The sequence below is a fragment of the Trichechus manatus genome, unplaced genomic scaffold (genome assembly GCF_000243295.1).
Source record: "Trichechus manatus latirostris isolate Lorelei unplaced genomic scaffold, TriManLat1.0 scaffold00151, whole genome shotgun sequence".
Classification (NCBI taxonomy): domain Eukaryota; kingdom Metazoa; phylum Chordata; class Mammalia; order Sirenia; family Trichechidae; genus Trichechus; species Trichechus manatus.
The window spans coordinates 777,853-796,621 of NW_004444087.1; the positions used below are offsets into that span (position 1 = coordinate 777,853).

Consider the following 18,769-nt stretch of genomic DNA (forward strand, 5'->3'; position numbering starts at 1 on the left):
CATTACTTAGCACCACACAGTTCAGTACCTCACTGTTGTCTAGCGACGGTGGGGTTTGGGCCACACAGCAGCTCTTTGAAAACCACTCTTTCTTTACTACCCTTTCCCGGTCTAGAAAAGCACGGGGCATGAGGCAGGTGTGTGAGTGCATGTCAGTTGGCCACATACATTGGCCCAGGTGTGAGACTAAGGGGGGTGGGTGCAGAGGAGAACCAAAGGCAGAGCTGCCAGCATTAGGCCTGTGCTTGCCCAGATCACCTCCCTCACCAGGGATCAACTGAGTGTCTCCGGGGCCAAGGGCACGCTGAGACGTCTGAGTGGCCAGAGCTCACCCTCTCAGTAGGAAGCCAAGCCAGGTGCTCTAAAGACAGGTGAACAGCAGCTTGGAGGCCATGCAAGGGAGCAGCCACCCCATCAGTCAGATGACAGCAATGGTGTCCTCCCTGCTGGCCTATAAGCCTCCCCAGCTCCTCAGCCCTACTCGGTTACGTCCTCTGAGTGGTCACCCGAGCCTCACTCTGCATCTCTCCTTTGTACTACTGGTCTACCTACCAGCCCTAATCCTCAGCCCGGTCTTTGGCCCTCCACCCCATTGCTCCTGCCATACTGTCCTGGGCCTAGCACTATGCCGGCAGCAGAGCAGGACTTCAATGACTACTAGATAAATGAATAAATGGACAAACAATTCTGGAATACTCTTCTTCAGTCCTTCTGATTCCCTAAATTCTGCTCTGTTCGCTCTTATAGGTCTACTTAAGCCTTTGCTTTGGGGTCAGCCAAATCAGGATTCGAATCCTGGTCCTGCCACCACTAACCTGGGCAAGGCATTTACTTTCTCTGAGTCTCACATTCTTCATCTATGCTTGGCGATAAGGGTGCCCATACTTCCCAGGGCTGTTGTGAAGATTAAATGATAGAATCCACCCTCATGGAGTCTAACAGATCTTGACACTTAGGCATTTAATAAACATACTTTCTCTTTCTTGTCTTCCAAAAAGCTATTCTTAACTCCCAGCCCAGGGTGACCCACTCTCTCCCAGGCGGTCCATTGATACTGTCTGCTGCTTCCCTTGGCATTCATCGCATTAGAAAACCAGTTACCATTGAGTCAATTGTGACTCACGGCGACCCCATGTGTGTCAGAGTAGATCTGAGCTCCACAGGGTTTTCAGGGGCTTATTTTTCGCAAGAAGATTGCCAGGCCTTTCTTCCAAGACACCTCTGGGTGGACTTGAGCCTCCAACCTCTCAGTTAGCAGCTGAGTGCATTCTCTTTTTGCACCAACCAGGGGCTCCTTTTCAAATTCAGCACCTTCCAAATTCTCACCATCTGAACTTACAAACTGGATAGATTTGTAAAATTTTTTACAATAACACTATCTGAATTCTCACTTGTAACTACCAAAAATGTAGGAAACTAACAGATTTGGGTAACATAGGACCCCACATTATCCAAACTTGCTATCATAACTTTTGCAATCCGAAGCTGGGAGCCAAATGCATTTGGATGCAAGTCTGTGGCTGTGCTGCCTTGGACTGTCAACCCTCTTCTCTCATACATAAATTTTACCTCCACGGCCAAGTGTTCGGCCCTGGGTGGGGGGCGGGGCATGGATTACAGTTCAACATTCCTCTCCCACAGCAAAATGCAGGCTCTTGCAAACAGAAAGAGCTCCATATAGCTATCCATTCATTCTGGTTATCATAATAAAAATATATGGGTCCTGAACATTTTGAAAGCTATCCACCACTTTTATTTATTTATTTATTTTTAAGGCATTGGAAATATTTACTAAGAACTCATGATCTGCGGCACAAAGAACAACTAACCCATGCATAATAGTCTTGGCTGAGTGTAGCCGATTTTTCAAGATTACACGGAGAAGACACGAAGAACACAAGGCAGATGAGGCCGCATGCTCACCCTCATCGGGCCCCTCTTGCTTTATGTTGTGATTTCCTTTGGCCATCGTGCTTTTGATTTGGGTCCATAGCACCTGTCACAGCAGGAACCCACTAGTGCTGATGCAGCCCCATCACCTAGCGCTACTAGAGTCTACACTGACAGTGCTACCATTATACCCTAAAGTGACATCTGGAATATTCATGTGGCTCTGGACTTGAGGACCTTCTCTTTTTCCTCAAAGACGACATTACATTTCTGTGGGATGCTAGCTAGGTTTGTAACTTCAACCGTCAACCAGAAACTGATGATGTCTAAATATGTTTCTCAAGCCCAACCCCTCTCCCTAGCACTTTAGACAGTTGCCATTAAGTTGACATCGATGCCTGGCAATCCCACGTGTGTCAGAGTAGATCTGTGCCCCACAGGGTTTTCAATGGCTGTTTTTTTTGGGAAGCAGATTGCCAAGCCTTTCTTCTGAGGTGCCTCTGGGTGGGTTCAGACTGCCAACCTTTTGGTTAGTAGCTGAGCACTCAGCCATCTGTGTCACCGAGGGATTCCTCCTAGTACTCTGGACTCATATCTGCCTCCTAAGGTGGTACAACAGTTAACACACTCGGCTGCTAATGGAAAGGTTGGTGGTTCTTGTCCACCCAAAGCCACCTCAGAAGAAAGGCCTGGTGATTGATCTACTTCAGAAAAATCAGTCATTGAAAATCCTATGGAGCACAGTTCTACTCTGACACACATGGGGTCGCCATGCGTCAGAGTCGACTTGATGGCAACCAACAGCAATAACCTAGGCATAGTAACTAGACTTAGACGGTTTAAGTCTTTCTGGTTTTTGGCCACTAATAGATTTAGGTAACTGGTAAAAGTAAAATGAGAAATAAAAAAGAAAATGTAGCTGTCAGGATTATTAAACAGGAAGGGAAATTATACCATGGCAGTGTACAAAATATTGCCTTCCCGGGCTCTTGCTTCTTATTGATAGTAGGAAAAGCATTTGCCCTAGTTCTGGCCCATTAGGAAATTGCCAAGAGTCTCTCTTACACCAGATTAAACTGTCCTTCCTGAATCATGGACCTTTCCTCCCCAACATGAAGTCCAGAGCACACAATTAGTCTGTTTGATTTTAGAAGGCTCAACTATAGAACAGACAGTTGGATTTTTATTTCTTTCTTTTATATGGCTACACACAGAGGTGACGTTATTGATGCCCACGAGCACACTGCTAATTAAACTAAGTGCCCAGGACACCAGCATGGAGTTTATGAAGTGAGGTTGGGTCTGCCCGCTGCCACGCTCCCAGATGCCATGCTCACCCAGCACTCAGGACCCTCCCAGGAGAATCTCGGCAGTCTCAGGAGATGTCAGTGGTCTCCTCCAAAGGCTGACTTATACCTCTTGTGTGCCATTGCTGTCGCTCAGAGGATAAGTGGAATGCTGGCAGCTATGCGGGAGGACAGGATTGCTGTACTCACTGGCTGCCAAGTCACTGACCGCTGGTAACAGGCAAATCTAAACTCGGAGAGCTGAGAGGCACAACAGGGTCATTCTTTCAGCCTGTCTTTTCACAGATGAGAAAACTGAGGCTGAGGAAGCTCACAGTGACAGACTTTTCCCAGGCCAGTGCCGAAGGGTAGACAGAGACCTGAAAGCTTGGTGTTCAGACTGTTAATGCTCTATTCTTTCTACTACACCACCAACTAAAACATCCGCTGCCTTCAACCAGATTCTGACTCCCGGCGACCCTGTATGACAGAGCAGAACTGCTCCATAGGGTTTCCTAGGCTGTAATCTTTATAGAAGCAGGTCACCAGGCCTTTCTCTCACGGAGCCACTGGGTGGGTTCAAACTGCCAACCTTTAGGCTAGTAGCCGATTGCAAACCGTTTGCATCATCAGGGGCCATTATCAGTCATAAATGAGCTGCAAGGAATGGTTTGTGTCCATGAACCTTTGAGCTACATGCCCACGGAATGTCAGAACTATGAAGAATCTTAGGGATTACCTCTTCTGTTTGGAGAAGAAATTGAGGCCCAGCACATTTTGCTTCATCACTTAAGAAATCTCTGCCTCAACTTTCTCATCTGCAAAACGGGAATATTAAAAGTCTGGCCTGTGTCTCTGCAGGGTTGTAATAAACACGACATGAAACAACATATGGGAATTGTTCTGAATGTTCTAGAATGCTGTATAATGATGGGATGATGCTGGTAATGATAACACTGATGATGCTAACGACAGTCAGGGAGACCTGGCAGACAGCTTTAATCTGGAAGTCAGTTGACCAGGTCATCGTGGGAAACATCTCAAGGTGGTCATCAACACTGATGCCCTTCCAGTCTCATTTTCCTAATATGAGGACTAGCATTAGAGCTGGGGGGTCGGGGGCCAGTGGTGGCTCAGGGGTAGAAGTCTTGCCTTCTGTGAGGGAGACCCAAGTTTGATTCCTGGCCAGTTCGTCTTGTGTGCAGCCACCACCTGTCCGTCCTTGGAGGCTTTGTGTTGCTAGGATGTTGAACAGGTTTCAGCTGAGCTTCCAGATTAAGATGGACTGGGAAGAATGGCCTGGTGATCTACTTCGGAAAAACAGTCAGTGAAAACCCTATGGAGTACAAAGACCTGATCCATGACCGATCACGGGGATGGCACAAGACTGGGCAGCGTTTTGTTCCGTTGTGCGTAGAGTCACTTGCTATAAGTCGGTGCCAACTTGATGGCAGCTAACAGCAATAACAAATTACAGCTTACTAATGTAGCTAATTTTCTAAACTCCAACTCGTCAGCATATATATCTGAACAAATGCTGTCCCTTCAACAGGTGGCTTGTGCCGAATAGTCTGGAACATAACTGAGTGAATGGATGGTCTCAGCTTGTTCCCTGGGCAGCCCTCCTTCTCCCCAGCAGATGTCACTAACGATGTACAACCCTCAGGAGGAGTCTGTCTGCTGTGCTGCTTTAGAGAGAGTGCCAGGGAAGAACTTCTCTCCTACCCTTGACGCTTGCAGGCCTAGGCCCACCCCTTGTCCACACCTCTGCTTTCCCCAACACCTGCCTCTTGGGGGGCTTGGGTGCCCTAGCCCGCACATCTGAGCTTACCCTCCCCACCACCCACGCACCCTGGGAGGACAGACCCTGGGGAGGGGCCTGAGATGCCCTTGGAAGTGGGGATGAAGGGGCAGGACTGCTGGGGTCCCTAGAACAGCGTGTCAATTAGAGTTGCAGTGGGCACCTCTCCTAGGACCACACAGACTCCCATTCTGCAGGTAGGGTTGGCTGCAGGGGGCCGCAGCAGGGCCCAGAACAGGGTCCCCATTCCCGGGGAGGGTTCTCCCATCCCTGTAGTACCTTTCGACCACGCAGGCGGTGGCCTCGTGGCTGACAGACGAGGAGTAGGTCTGCCACCCTCCGGCGGGCAGCTCTCGCACCTGCACAGTGAAGTACCGGATGGGGGAGGCACCGTCACTGCCCGGGGTCCACTGGAGCCGGAGGCTGCGGGCAGTCACCTCTGCCTGAGGGATCAGGAGCTCTCGAGGGGGTGCCGGCCGCTCTGAAATCAAAGAGGATAGGGCTAGGGGCACCTGAGAGGGCGCGCTTCCAGAAGGGGGTTTGCGTGTTGTCACACCTGGCTTTACTACTGAGAGCCACTACAGGTGACGGCCTGGGTAAAAAAGACAACCTAGAGGTGATTCCCAGTGTCACGGGAGCATGAGCCCTCCTCACTGCTCTTTACAGCAGGCTTGGAGGGGCCACACTTGGCCTGCTGGTTCCAGAACATGCTGCTGTAGGGAAGAAACAGACTCGTTAGTTTCAAGTGAAAATGGAGCTGGATCAATAGTGATTTCCCCAAACCTGCTCCATGCCTCACTGAAAGACACCTCTTTGAAGGACACCCGGGGTCATGAGGTTTTGGCAGCTCTTGTAGGCACCTACAGGCTCCCCTGGACTCTTCCGTTCTGACTGAGGGCTCCGTGCATCTAACACAGGGTTTTCTTCCTCCCAAAGCCAGCCTGAGCCTGAGACGTTAAAGGAATCTGTCTCAGCTGCTTTTAGGGGTGTAGGTGTGGGGCATGGGCCCCTCTCAGTGGTCACTGGTCCCTGTCTACGGGGGTGATGGGGAGTACCCCCTGCGGGAGCCGCATCTGAACACGGCCCATCCTCTGTAACTGTCTCCTCAGCCATCAATTGCAATAAGAAACTCAATAGAGGGAGGAATAATTGTTTAATTGTTTATCATGACGATCACTCATCTGGATGAAAATGTGTGGCGTGTAACAAAACAGCAATTGACTGCAGCACCATGGCTGTAAGAAGCCTTCTGTCTCACCTCGTCGGCACTGGTTCCTGCGAGCGGACACTCCAGGAAGGTTTCTCCACCGCCCTCCCTCCTCCACAGGCTGGCCAGGTGACGCCAGCTCATGATGACCCCAACTTACGGCGACCTCGTTTGTGTCAGAGGTAGAACTGTGCTCCACAGGGTTTTTAATGGCTGGTTTTTCAGAAGTACATCACGAGATCTTTCTTCCAAGGTGCCTCTGGGTGGATTTGAACCGCCAACTTTTTGGTTAGTAGCTAAGTGCTTAACCATCTGCAGCACCCAGAGACTCTTAGAACATGGTAAGTGCTCACTAAATGTGAGTTTCTTCCTTTCTGCTTTCCTCTTCCAGATTTAAGATCAGTCCTTCAAATTATTTTTCAAGCACTCTGGGTTCAACTTCTCATTCCCTTAAATTGTCTACATCCCTCTTGTAATAAAAATAACAACAAACACAACAATAACACTGTTGTTGTGTTTGTTGTTAGCTGCCGTTGAGTCAGACCATTGTGATCCACAGGGTTTTCACTGGCTGATTTTCAGAAGTAGATCACCAGGCCTTTCTTCCTAGTCCACCTTAGTCTGGAAGCTCCACTGAGACCTGTTCAGCATCACTGCAACACGCAAGCTTCCACTGACAGATGAGTGGTAGCTGCACATGAGGTGCATTGGCTGGGAATCGAACCTGGGTCTCCCACATGAAAGGCGAGAATTCTACCCCTGAGCCAACAATGCCCCCTCATTTATTGAGAACTTACATTGTAAGGCTGTCCTCAGGGAGTCTCTGGGAATAGTCTTGATAGCAAACGCGCCCTCACTGTGCATGAGGCACTGTCCTCTGACCTTCACGTGCATGAACTCATAGACTCCTCATCACAGAGCTATGGGGTCACTCCTGGAATTATCCCTACTTTACAGACAAGGCCGCTGCAACACAGAGTGGGGAGGGACTTGCCCACAGCCACACAGCAGGTGGATGGTCTGACTCAGGGTCTGCTCGCATCGACTACTCTGAGCACCTCTCTGAGGTGATGCTGGAGTCCCTGCTCCAAGTGTTTCCTGCCAGCCAGGCTTGGGGAGCTCCTTCCTGCCCTCATTTCTTCCCAAGATCTCTGGGCCTGGCTGTGACATCAGAACCTAGAGTTCAAGCCACGGTTGCTTAGGCCAGAAGCCCCTACCACTGAGGAGAGTACCTGCTGTGGGGTGGCTTCCAGGGGACAGGCCTGGGGAGGTGCGGAAGGAGAGGAGCTAGCACTTGCCGAGATAGGAGCCTGTGGTGGATGTTTGTAGAAAGAGCAGGTCTCGGGGTCCCTGGGGCATAGGTGCAAACCTAGCCCACAGCTGTGTGTCCTGGACATGTGAGATGGTTAACATTACGTGCCCACTTGGCGAGGACATGTTCTCAGTAGTTTGGCGGACACTGGACTGGGTGCTCCTCCATAATGTAATGTAATGTAATCACCTTCCATGATGTGATCTGATGTGAGCAGCCAATCAGTTGAAAGGGGAGTTTTCTTAGGCATGTGGCCTACCTCCACTATATACGGTAAATGGATGTTCTGGCAAAGCTCACTTTCTCTTAGCCCTGCTCTTCTCGTCGCCTGATCTCTGGTTCCTGGGGTGTAAGGCTACAGAGTCTCCGGCCCGCTGCCTAACCTGCAGATTTTGGATTCACCAGCCCCTACAACCCCGTGAGCCAGTAGAGGTCTCCAGCCTGCCACTTGACCTATGGATCTCAGACTTGCCAGCCCCCACAACTGTATGAGACATTTCCTTGAAGTAAATCTCTCTCTATTTATATATATACATGTCTCACTGGTTTTGCTCCTCTAGAGAACCCAGGCTAAGATAACACGTCACTTGGTTTGTCTGAGCCTCAGTCTCTGCTTCTGTAAAATGGGAGCTCACACTGCATTCCTCACTGGATTATGGCAAGGATAAGCCAAGGTGATATGCATCAAGTGCTGAACACAGTGCTGGGAACAGAGAGGTGTCCAGTGGACGAGTTTCTGTCAATACTATCATTTAGGAAACATTTCTTGAGCACCTTCTCAACGGGGATCACCATGAGTCGGCATCGACTCAAGAACAACAGGTTTGGATACTAGGGATACAGTTTGGAGCATCAGAGATGGGGTGCCTGGCTTCAGAGCTGACATCCACACTTTGCTCCCCTCTGTGTAACCTTGTCAAGTCACATGGCCTCTCTGAGTGATGTCTCTCTATCTTTAAATGGGACACTTGCACCTATCTGACCTAGCAGGAGGATATGCAATGCTGAGCTACATGGATGTTAGATGAGAACCAGCCCAGATCCGTGCCTGGCCCAGCAGGTGCATAAGGAACATCTTGTTTCCTCTCTTTCTCTGGAGGGAAGGCCTCCTCCTCACTACTGTGCCACCCACAGAGACCTGACCAAGGAGGACAGGTCTCTGCCACAGTCATGGCTCCCACGCACAGCCCCTTCTGCACCCGTGGCCGTGTGCTCTGGGCCTAAGGTCTTACCTCTCTTCTCGGTGGTTAGGACGGTGGCCTCCAGAGGCTCCCCCCAGCCTTGCCTCGTCTTGGCTGACAGCCGGAAGATGTAGGGTGACTCAGGGGTCAGCTCAGTGGCCGTGAACTGCCGCACGGTAGCGCCAACCTCCACTGTGGTGAAGGTGTTGGGGCTGCTGGTGGCCAGGCGATAGGCGATCTGGTAGCCTGCAATGGGGGCAGGGGACAGAGAGGGGGCACAGAGCTGCTTGGCTATCCAGCCACTGACCTGGAAAAAACCCCACAGGCCTAAAACTACCAGTTGCCACTGAGTCGATCCTGACTCGTGATGACCCCGCGTGTGCAGAGGAAAACTGCTCCATAGAGTTTTCAGGACTGTAACCTTAGAAGCAGACTGCCAGGCCTTTCTTCCAAGGCACCTCTGGGTGGGTTCAAACTGCCATCCTTTTGGTTAGCAGCTGAGCATATTAAATGTTTACGCCACCAGGACCCCTGCTGTGTGCCTGTTGCCCCCTAATCACTTCTGTGCTGGAAACCCACACAAAGCCATTTGTTTCTCTGTGATTTCCTTCCTCCTCTCTCAGCCTCTCGGAGGCAGACATGGTGTACACTGAAAGGGAAATGACACCCATGGTGATGAATGGAGGGGCCTCTGAGTGCTAATCCCCCATGAAACCTGCTCCACTCCTCATCCCTCACAGGAAGGAGATGTGAACAGTTTCTTCTTCCCCAAGGATATGGGCACGCTGAGAGCATGTCGCCGCAACCCACAAACTCCTCACCGAGTGTTTCTGGTGGGTGGGAGCCGAGCAGAGCCTTATTCTGTCTCTTCTCCCTCCACCCAGTCTGAGAGCCACTGGTGCCTTCTGCTGGAAAAGTTCTTTAAGACTGCAGACGCCGGGGCAACACATGGCCCTCCAGCTGCCTCCCCAACCTGCTCTCTATGCTCCCACTCTCATCTTCCCTGTCTTCCCTCTCACACCTCCCCGAGCCACAACGAATGGCACAGGACCTGTGACTCCTTCCTGCTGGCCCAGCATCATTACCCCCTCTAAAATAAAGATGCCCCCCATGGCGTCTCCAAGCTGGAGGCTCCCCTTTGAATCATCCCCTCTGGCTGAGGAAGCAGGGTGCTTATTAATCAGGTCACGGCAGGCTCGGCAGCTCTGAAGGTCATGCACACAGTTCCTTGATTACTAAGGGTCTGTGGTTGATCAGACCTTATTAGCGATCAAACCTCTCTAGCCAGTCCTTTTGCAGAGGCAGAGCCAACGCCGCCAGACCAGCCACCACACTGCACTGGTGCGGCCCGTTTGGGTGCCCAGACAGCACGGGGTCCAGCTGCCAGCTCCTATGCTGATTAAAGCAAAGCTGATGTGGGGCTGCAGGGTCCAAAAATTAACATCAGCCAAACTGCTAGCATCAAACAAGGGGGAATGAATGCAAGGGTAGAAACCAGTCCAGTGGCACTGAGCTCAGGCTTTGGGCTCTGCCACCCATGGCAGAGGCGTAGGGAGGGAGGGGGCGGGGATGGGAAGGAGGTGGGGGCATTTGCCCTTGGACACAAGTCCAAGGGGGCACCAGGTGAGGCACGGAATAACATTCTGAGGCGCCACAAATATGAAAGGTACCTGACTGAGGCAGCCAGACAAGGGGGGGGGGGGCGGTGTTTCTGCTGATGCATCACCACTATCAACATTTATTCACTTTGAAATTGTTGGGGGGGCACAACTTGGAGATTGCCCCTGGGTGCTTGTTATCCTCGCTATGCCCTCACCCATGGGCCACCTTTGAGGGGATGGGCTGGCGGTCTCACCAGTTCAGCACTGCCCACCAGGCCCCTTGGTCCTCTCTATTCCCAGGAACCTCCCTCAGCTGCTCTTGTCTTCCTACTCTTCAGTGCTCAGCTCACTGGTGACCCAGTTATTGACTTCCCCCAGCTTCAGCACTTGTCACTGATCCAACCACATCAGGAGCCTCACCAGCCACCACTGGGGCTAGCAGGAGGATGACTAAACGGAGGTCAACCTAGAGAGTGTCCTGGCCCCAACTGCTGCCAACTATCATACAGCCATGACCTTCGCCATGCAGACAGGGATGGCGTGCCCTGCCTAGTCCATCATGATGCCATCTGTGGGCCTAGGTGTTGGTGGGACCCTGCACTCCTGCCTCCTCCATTGCCACTGCCTTCGTTACAACCCTGCTTTCCCTCCAATGGACCGGTGCTTCCCCAACCATAGGGCCAGGTGTCTCTGGGGCTTCCTAGATGGGGCCCAGCTGGCCCCAGGCCATGGGCAAGGTTTCCTGCCAGAAGCTAGTCCAGTTCCATCCATTGACCGATGGCTGGCAGCCCCAGAGACAACAAGGTGGTTCTTTACCCACATCTTCCCTCTACCTCTCTCCCCACGTCTAGTCATAAGGTGGGGGGTCTGAGGTTGAGGTGCAGTGGGAACCCAACCTCAACCTCTGAGACTCTTGGACATCTTGTTGTTGTCAGCTGCCATCGAGTTGGTCCTGTCAAGTTTGCCTATGCATGATCAAAGGAAATGCTGCTGCCCCGTCCTGCCTTTCCCATGACCAATTGCAGATAGAACTGTTGTGATACATAGGGTTTTCATTGGCTGATTTTCTGGAAGTAGATTACCAGTCTTTTCTTCTTTATCTGTCTTAGTCTTGAAGCTGCACTGAAACACGCCCACTATGGGTGTGCATTGTGCCGGCTTAGCACGGGGAGCCAGCACAGAGCAGGCACTCTGTAGCGGGAGTTCCCTTTTACCATACATCATCCAACAGCCCCCTGCTTCTGGAGCGGCCAGGAGAGCTGCTCTAATTCAAGGGTCTACCGCTAGCTACCTTTTGACTGGGAAGAGCAGCTTTTGGAAACTTCCACAATTAAAAAATGAACAGTTTCCATGGAGCTGACCCTGACTCAAGGCAATCTCACGTATGTCAGAATAGAACTGTGCTCCATGGGGTTTTCAGTGGCTGATTTGTTGGAAGTAGATAACCAGGACTTTCTTCTGATTTAAGTTATTTTTATTTAAATAACCACCACCACCACCAAAAAAAAAAAACCCATTGCTGAGTCGATTCCAACTCATAGAGACCCTTAGGACACAGTAGAATCACCCCATAGGGTTTCCAAGGTTATAAACTTTATAGAAGCAGACTACCACATGTTTCTCCTGCAGAGCTGCTGGTGGATTCAAACCACTGAACTTTCTTTTGGTTAGCAACAGAATGCTTAACCACTGCACCACCAGAGCTCCTTGATTTTTATTTAAATAGAGGTATTAAAATGATTATTACCTTTTGAGTAGTAGTATAATCACAGGGTACAAAAAAATAGTATGAAGGTGCAAAAAAAATAGTACAAAGTCAGTCTCCCTCACCCCGACTCCCATACCCTCTTCCCAAAGGCAAGCAAGATCACTGGCTTCTTATGCGTCTTTCAGTTGACAATCTAAGAATATGGAATCATGAATGCATTTATAGAGATATCCTCATTCTCTGCTGCCCACCGTGGCCTATACAGTCTGTCCTGCGCTTTGCTGCTCTCATTACCATCTCTATGGCTAGCGTTTGCCTTGGTTTGTTCGATGTACACTTTCCTTTCTCATCATTCGGAAGGTTCATTATCTATTTTTGGTTCTTCAAGCACTTACCCTTATAATTTATGCAATTTACCCGATCCTCCATTTCTTTAGACAGCATCTATTGACTCCACATGAACGATGATGACACTGGCATACTTCTCTTCTTCTCTCCTTCTGCCTTTTCTGTCTCACGATTTTGGTTAGTTGTATGATCACTTTTATTTCTTCTAGTATTTGCCTTTACACTTTTAAATGCACTCATATCCCCATTATTCTATTTACTAACTCAGAATTAAATCTTTTAACACTCCTCCACTACCGTGAAGGATTTGTAAATCCATGTTCTGTCATTACCTCTAATCTTCGTGATACGTCTACCCCTGGCTTTCATAAGACCTATTATTGTTTTTATGTCGTTGTGATTTAGAGCATGTGCGTTTTGCCGTGCCATCAGGGACTGTGGGTGAATGTCAGTGCCCATGTTCAGCAGATGTAAGTGTGGCACGTGGGGGAGATCAAAGCTTGGGTGGAACAGTTGGCCTCGTCCCAGGACAGGGCTGTCTGTGTGCAAGTGGGATTCCCACACAGAAGCCAAAGCAGATCTCACAGCGGCCAGGCTTCTGCCATCGGCCTTGGCAATGACTCCTACTTCCCCTGACCACTGGAAGAAACTCAATCTGTGCACACAGACCATTGCCTGATGTCCTTATCATACGCATATTTTTAAACTAAAGAAAGAAACTAAAGAGGGATATTTTACAAAGACAAGCCAAACTTTATAATCACGTGCAAAGACAAGACTGCCAGATATAAGCATTACCAATAAGAACACGATACGTCTTATGGATTGAATTGTGTCTCCCCAAAATATATGTCATAAATCCTAACCTCTATGGCTGTGTTTATAATCCCGTTTGGGAACGAGCTGTCTTTGTTATGTTAATGAGCCAGGATTACTGTAGGGTGTGTCTTCAGTCAATCTCTTACAAGATATAAAAGGAGCAGATTAAGCAAGCAGAGATGGGGGAAGATAGATGCCACACCACATGGAGATCTCCAAGGAATCAGGAATCAGAAGCTGAAGAACCACGGACCTTCTCCCAGAGCCGACAGAGAGAGAAAGTCTTCCCCTAAAGCCGGCACCCTGAATTCCGACTTCTAATCTCCTGAACTGGGAGAAAATAAATTTCTGTTTGTTAAAGCCATTCACTTGTGGTATTTCTGTTATAGCAGCACTAGATAACTAAGACAATATGACATATATTGTCAAGGATTCATTTTACTTGGATCGAAAGTCAACGCCCATGGAAGCAGCAGTCAAGAAATCAAACGACACATTGCATTGGCAAATCTGCTGCAAAAGAACTCTTTAAAGTGTTAAAAAGCAAAGATGTCACTTTAAGGACTAAGATGCCCTTGGCCTAAGCCATAGTGTTTTCAATCGCCTCATAAGCACATGAAAGCTGGACAATGAATACGGAAGACCGAAGAAGAATTGATGCCTTTGAATTATGGTGTTGGCGAAGAACACTGAATATACCCTGGACTGCCAGAAAAACGAACAAATCTGTCTTGGAAGAAATACAGCCAGAATACTCCTTAGAAGCAAGGATGGTGAGACATATTATAGACATACTTTAGACATATTATCAGGAGGGACCAGTCCCTGGAGAAGGACATATGCCTGGTAAAGTAGAGGATCAGTGAAAAAGAGGAAGACCCCCAAGGAGACGGATTGACACAGTGGCTGCAACAACGGGCTCAAGCATAACAAGGATTGTGAGGATGGCACAGGATCAGGCAGTGCTTCGTTCTGTTGTACACAGGGTTGCTATGAGCAGGAACTGACTTAAAGGCACCTAACAACAACAACAAGGGTGGCATTGGTGGTTCATTGGTAGAATTCTCACCTTCCACGCGAGAGACCCGGGTTTAATTCCCGGCCAACGTACCTCAAGCACAGCCACAACTTGTCTGTTAGTGGAGGCTTTCGTGCTGATATATGCTAAACAGACTTCAGCAGAGCTTCTAGACTAAGACAGACTAGGAAGAAAGGCCTGGTGATCTACTTCCAAAAAATCAGCCATTGTAAACCCTATGGAGCACTGTTCTACTCTGACACATGGGGGGTCACCCTGAGCCAGAGGTGATGCAACTGGCTAGTTTATTTGGGAGGCAAGCCCAGAAAACAGAGGAAGGCAGTGGTGAAGTGAGGCAAGGCGAGAAAGGAAGTAGATAAAAGTGTGTTTTCAGACCAGTTCCCATTTTAGGCCACTGGGGCTTCGTCCCACCAAGTGGCTCTAGGAGATGGTGGAAAAAACTTCACTACAACTTTTGAGCTAGTATTTGAGTGCGTAACAATTTGTGACAGCCAGGGACTCCTTACTTACTATCACAGGGATGTTTTTTGGTAATCATTTTTCTATGCATATACATTTTAAACAAAACTATATCTTACTGTAAATACAGGTTTGCATTCGCTATTTCACACATTATATCGAAAGCATTTTTTTCCATCAGAAACACGAGTTTTGATGACTGCACCATATTCCAACGTAGGGACTGTTACAAACACACAGGAAGGAGGGGTGTTTGCGGCAGCACTGCCCTGGCCTCCTCTGACCCTTAGTGTCTGCAGCTGTAGGTGGAGGTGATAACACTCACCTTCCAAAGACAAGGTGCTGATTCAAGGAGATAGTGTATGTAAATTGCAAAGCACAATGTTGTCTGCTCCCAATCTCATGAAATCTGGGTTATTATTCCTATCTCAGATCCAGCTCCCTCCCTGAGCCACCGGGAGGGAATTCCTCAGGCTCTAGCTTTTATCTGTACCTCCCAGTTATTTGCCCTAAAATCAGGGTAGTATCATCTAGTCTCCAGTCATGGTCTGTTGAACATAAAGATTAATACCTATACCTTACCTTGATGTGTTTTTAAATATGTCCTAGGCTCAGTGGAAGGTAAAAGAGACCCTTTTTTTTTTTTCTGTACATAAATGGCAAAAAGCAGCAGTAACTGAGTAACAGTTCTTGAATTTTTAGAGAATAGTGATAGATGGGTTCACAGGTAAAAGGCTAGTTGTGTAATTATGGTTGCAACCAGATCAGAAACATTAGTGTGCTGAATTTCAGCAATGCAAGATCAGAAGATGAAAGTGTGTGTTAAGAAAGAATGGATAAGCTGAATCAATACAGTGAGTGAAATGCAGCCCGAGAGAAGCCCTGGGTGAATTATGATAATGCAAGCATTCACAGGAACACGGCCAAGTATGAGTGAGGAGCACTGATCCAAAGTGAAGTTAAAAGAATGGAGTAGAAGAGGCCAAAGCAGACTTCTGAAGGTGCCTGTGTAGTGGAGGGAACATCGAGCTTCTAGAAAGTCAGAGTCAAAAAAGGGTATGTGGATACAAGCATGAGGCAAGTTCCAGAAACTTCCATCACGCGAAAACCAAAAAGGAGATGCCAAGAAGATGCAGCAGTAAACAGAAAGATATTGGGGGGTCTAGGTGCCTCAGTCAGGAGCCCTGGTGGCACAGTGGTTAAGAGCTCGGCTGCTAACCAAAAGGTCAGCAGTGTGAATCCACCAGATGCTCCTTGGAAACCCTATGGGGCAGTCTCTGTCGTATAGGTTTGCTATGAGTCAGAACTCACTCAACGCCAACAGGTTTTTTTTTTTAGCTGCCTCATCAAATGGGTTAAGTGTAGACTTACACCAGGGAGCTCTTTTTGGAGTGTTTTGTGTAGACATTCTTTTTTTTTTAAGGTGGCTACATACCTTTTAAAGGAGACCTGGTGGTGCAGTGGTTAAAGTGCTCAACTGCTAACCAAAAGGTCAGCGGTTCAAACCTACCAGCTGCTCCGCAGAAGAACGATGTGGCAATCTACTTCCATAACAACTTACAGCCTTGAACCCTACGGGGCAGTTCTACTCTGTCCCATAGGGTCACCATGAGTTGTAGTCAACTCGACGGCAGTGGGTTTGGTTTCTGGTGGCACACCTTTTATAGGTGGTGGGCTTCCTAGAAAAGGTCCCTGGGTGACACAAACGGTTTGCACTTGACTACTAACCTAAAGGTTGGCAGTTCGAACCCACTCAGCAGCACTGTGGAAGAAAGGCCTGGCAATCTGTTTCTGTAAAGATTACAGCCAAGGAAACCCTATGGGGCAGTTCTACTCTGTCACACATGGGGTCCCCATGAGTTGGAAGTGACTTGACGGTTTGAGGGCTTTCTGGACAGATGAAAGAAATCAGTGAGAGCTGCCTGTTCGATGATCATCACTTGGCCGTGATGCTCAGGGCCCTGAAGTGAGGCCACTAGCTGAGCACCATGCTTTGTGACTGTGCTGCAGACTCCCTGGTGGCCACTGTTGGTGGGTGTGGGTTGTGACACCCCCACTGACACCCATCCATTGGTCAGAGAACCCACAACAGCAGCTGACCCACTTGGGAGGCCCGAGCAGGCCCAGCCCAGCTGCTGAGGGGCTGGTTGGTCTCTGTTCGAGCTTACCCCCTTGAGAGCTTGAAGCATACGAGTACAACAGTGGCTCCAAAAAATATGAATTTGCAAACATGGATTACAGTCAATTCAGTTCCCAATTCTTAGAGTGATCTTCACCCGAACCTTGGTAATAAACTCAAGGTAAATGTTAGCCCCTCAGAATCCTGGAGGTGTCTGAGACAGGTGGCGGCAGAGCGTGGAGGTCAGAGTGGCTGGCTGGGCAGGCCCACGTGGGTTTGAAGAGCTCGCTTCATTTTAGCTTAATAACATTCGAGAGGCGTGGAGGAGGCTGGCATGTGAGGGAGTGCTGGCCACACTTTGGTAGTTCGAGCTGCATTCCCCAAAGGAAGGTTGGAAATGCTAAAAGCTGTCCATAGTAAAATATTTAAGCAAATAAGCGAGTGTTTTTCCCTCTGGGTACCTGCTGAGGTTTCATGCGGTTAATCTCTTTTGGAAATTCAGGAACACGTTTTGACATAGATTACAAAAGCATGAGCTGCAAAGGTGTTTGGGTGATCAGAAGGCAACGTCAATTCAAGTTCTTGGGATGTAGAGTGAGTCTTGCAAAGAGACACTTTCCTTTCTCCCCCAAGAACACCAACTTGAATCTTAGAAAATGTTTTCCTGTCTTTCCTGTAGTGTTTATAATCTGGTGTGCTGGCTGCGATAACGGACAGGTGACAGGTGACCCAGAGAACATTTGTTACGATTACGACTAAAGGCCATTACCACAAAGGGGAGTCGAACGGGATGCTTTCTGCATGATGGCTAGGTGGAGCACTATTTTATTTATCATCTGCTTTGCTGTGGTTGGACAGCTCCAGGCATTTAAATACTACCTTCTCTTTCCCTGGACTTTTGCCATGTTCAGTGACCCCCAGGGTCTATAAATCAAGGCCCACACTTCTGATCGTATATTAGAACATTTCATAACCTGGTCCTTCTAGGTTTTTCTCCCTCTTGGCAACATGAACCGTCTGCTCCAGCAAACAGGGTGATGAAAACAAATCAATGCAACGCATCGCTATAGAATACAAAGCTGAGCTGATACAGAAGGTCTAAGGCTCAGACCCTGGCTCTGAAGGGTCTACAGCTTCCCCAGGATACAAAAGAAATGATGAAACATTAAATAATAAGATACTAAAGCTAGCCTTCATTGAGTGCGTTCTCTGTGGCAGGTGTTGTTCTAAGTGCTTTGTGGACAACTCATTTAATCCTCACAAGACCACTATGAGGTAGGTTCGATGGCTCCACTTTGAGACATGAGGAAACTGAGGCAGAGAAAGGCTAAGCAACTTGCATGGACTCACTTAGCTAGGAAACTATGAGGCTGAGATCTGAGCCTGGGCAGCGTGGCTGCGGAGTCCACATCCTTAATGGCTCTCCCAACCTGTCTGTCCATGTTGTTGTTGGGTGCTGTCAAGTCGATTCCAACTCATTGTGACCCCAAGTGACAAAGCAGAACTGCCTCATAGTGTTTTCTAGGCTATAATCTCTGCAGGAGCAGATCGCCGGGTCTTTCTCCCATGGAGCCGCTGGGTGGATTCGAACCACCAACCTTTCGGTTAGCAGACAAGTGCATAACTGTTCCCACCACTAGGGCTTCTCCCTGTCCATAACATGGTGTGGGAATACAAGAGGCAGCCCGTGACTCAGACCACGTGAGCTGTGCTGACTGGAGCTGCCTTGGGAGCCAGAGGAAGGGCGAATCATCTCGTCCAGGCCGGCAGAGAAGGCTTCTTGAAATCGGCTTGGTTGACCCAGGTCCCCAGAGGTAAGTGAGCTCTGTGGGGACTTGTATAAACCATCCTGCGTGTGTACCCCCACCCTGCACAGGGATGGTGCCCAGTGAACACCTGTGGCTTGATTTCATATGAAGTCATTCCACATCCAGGGCAGGAGAAGCAAGAACTGTCACTTCAGAGTGAAGGAGAAGGCAATGGACCTGTTAGGGAAACT

The 18,769-nt window shown here is 48.9% G+C and overlaps 1 protein-coding gene across 1 annotated transcript in view; it reads right to left on the bottom strand.

The window, feature by feature from the left end:
• The window catches only part of SDK1 (sidekick cell adhesion molecule 1), an 819,863-nt gene that overhangs the window by 107,254 nt on the left and 693,840 nt on the right, over positions 1-18,769 (bottom strand). The window contains exons 28-29 of the mRNA XM_004385956.1: positions 8,729-8,923; positions 5,257-5,458 (exon numbers count right to left, since the gene is read on the bottom strand). Coding sequence (XP_004386013.1) covers positions 5,257-5,458; positions 8,729-8,923 — 397 coding nt within the window. The remainder of the gene's footprint in view (positions 1-5,256; positions 5,459-8,728; positions 8,924-18,769) is intronic.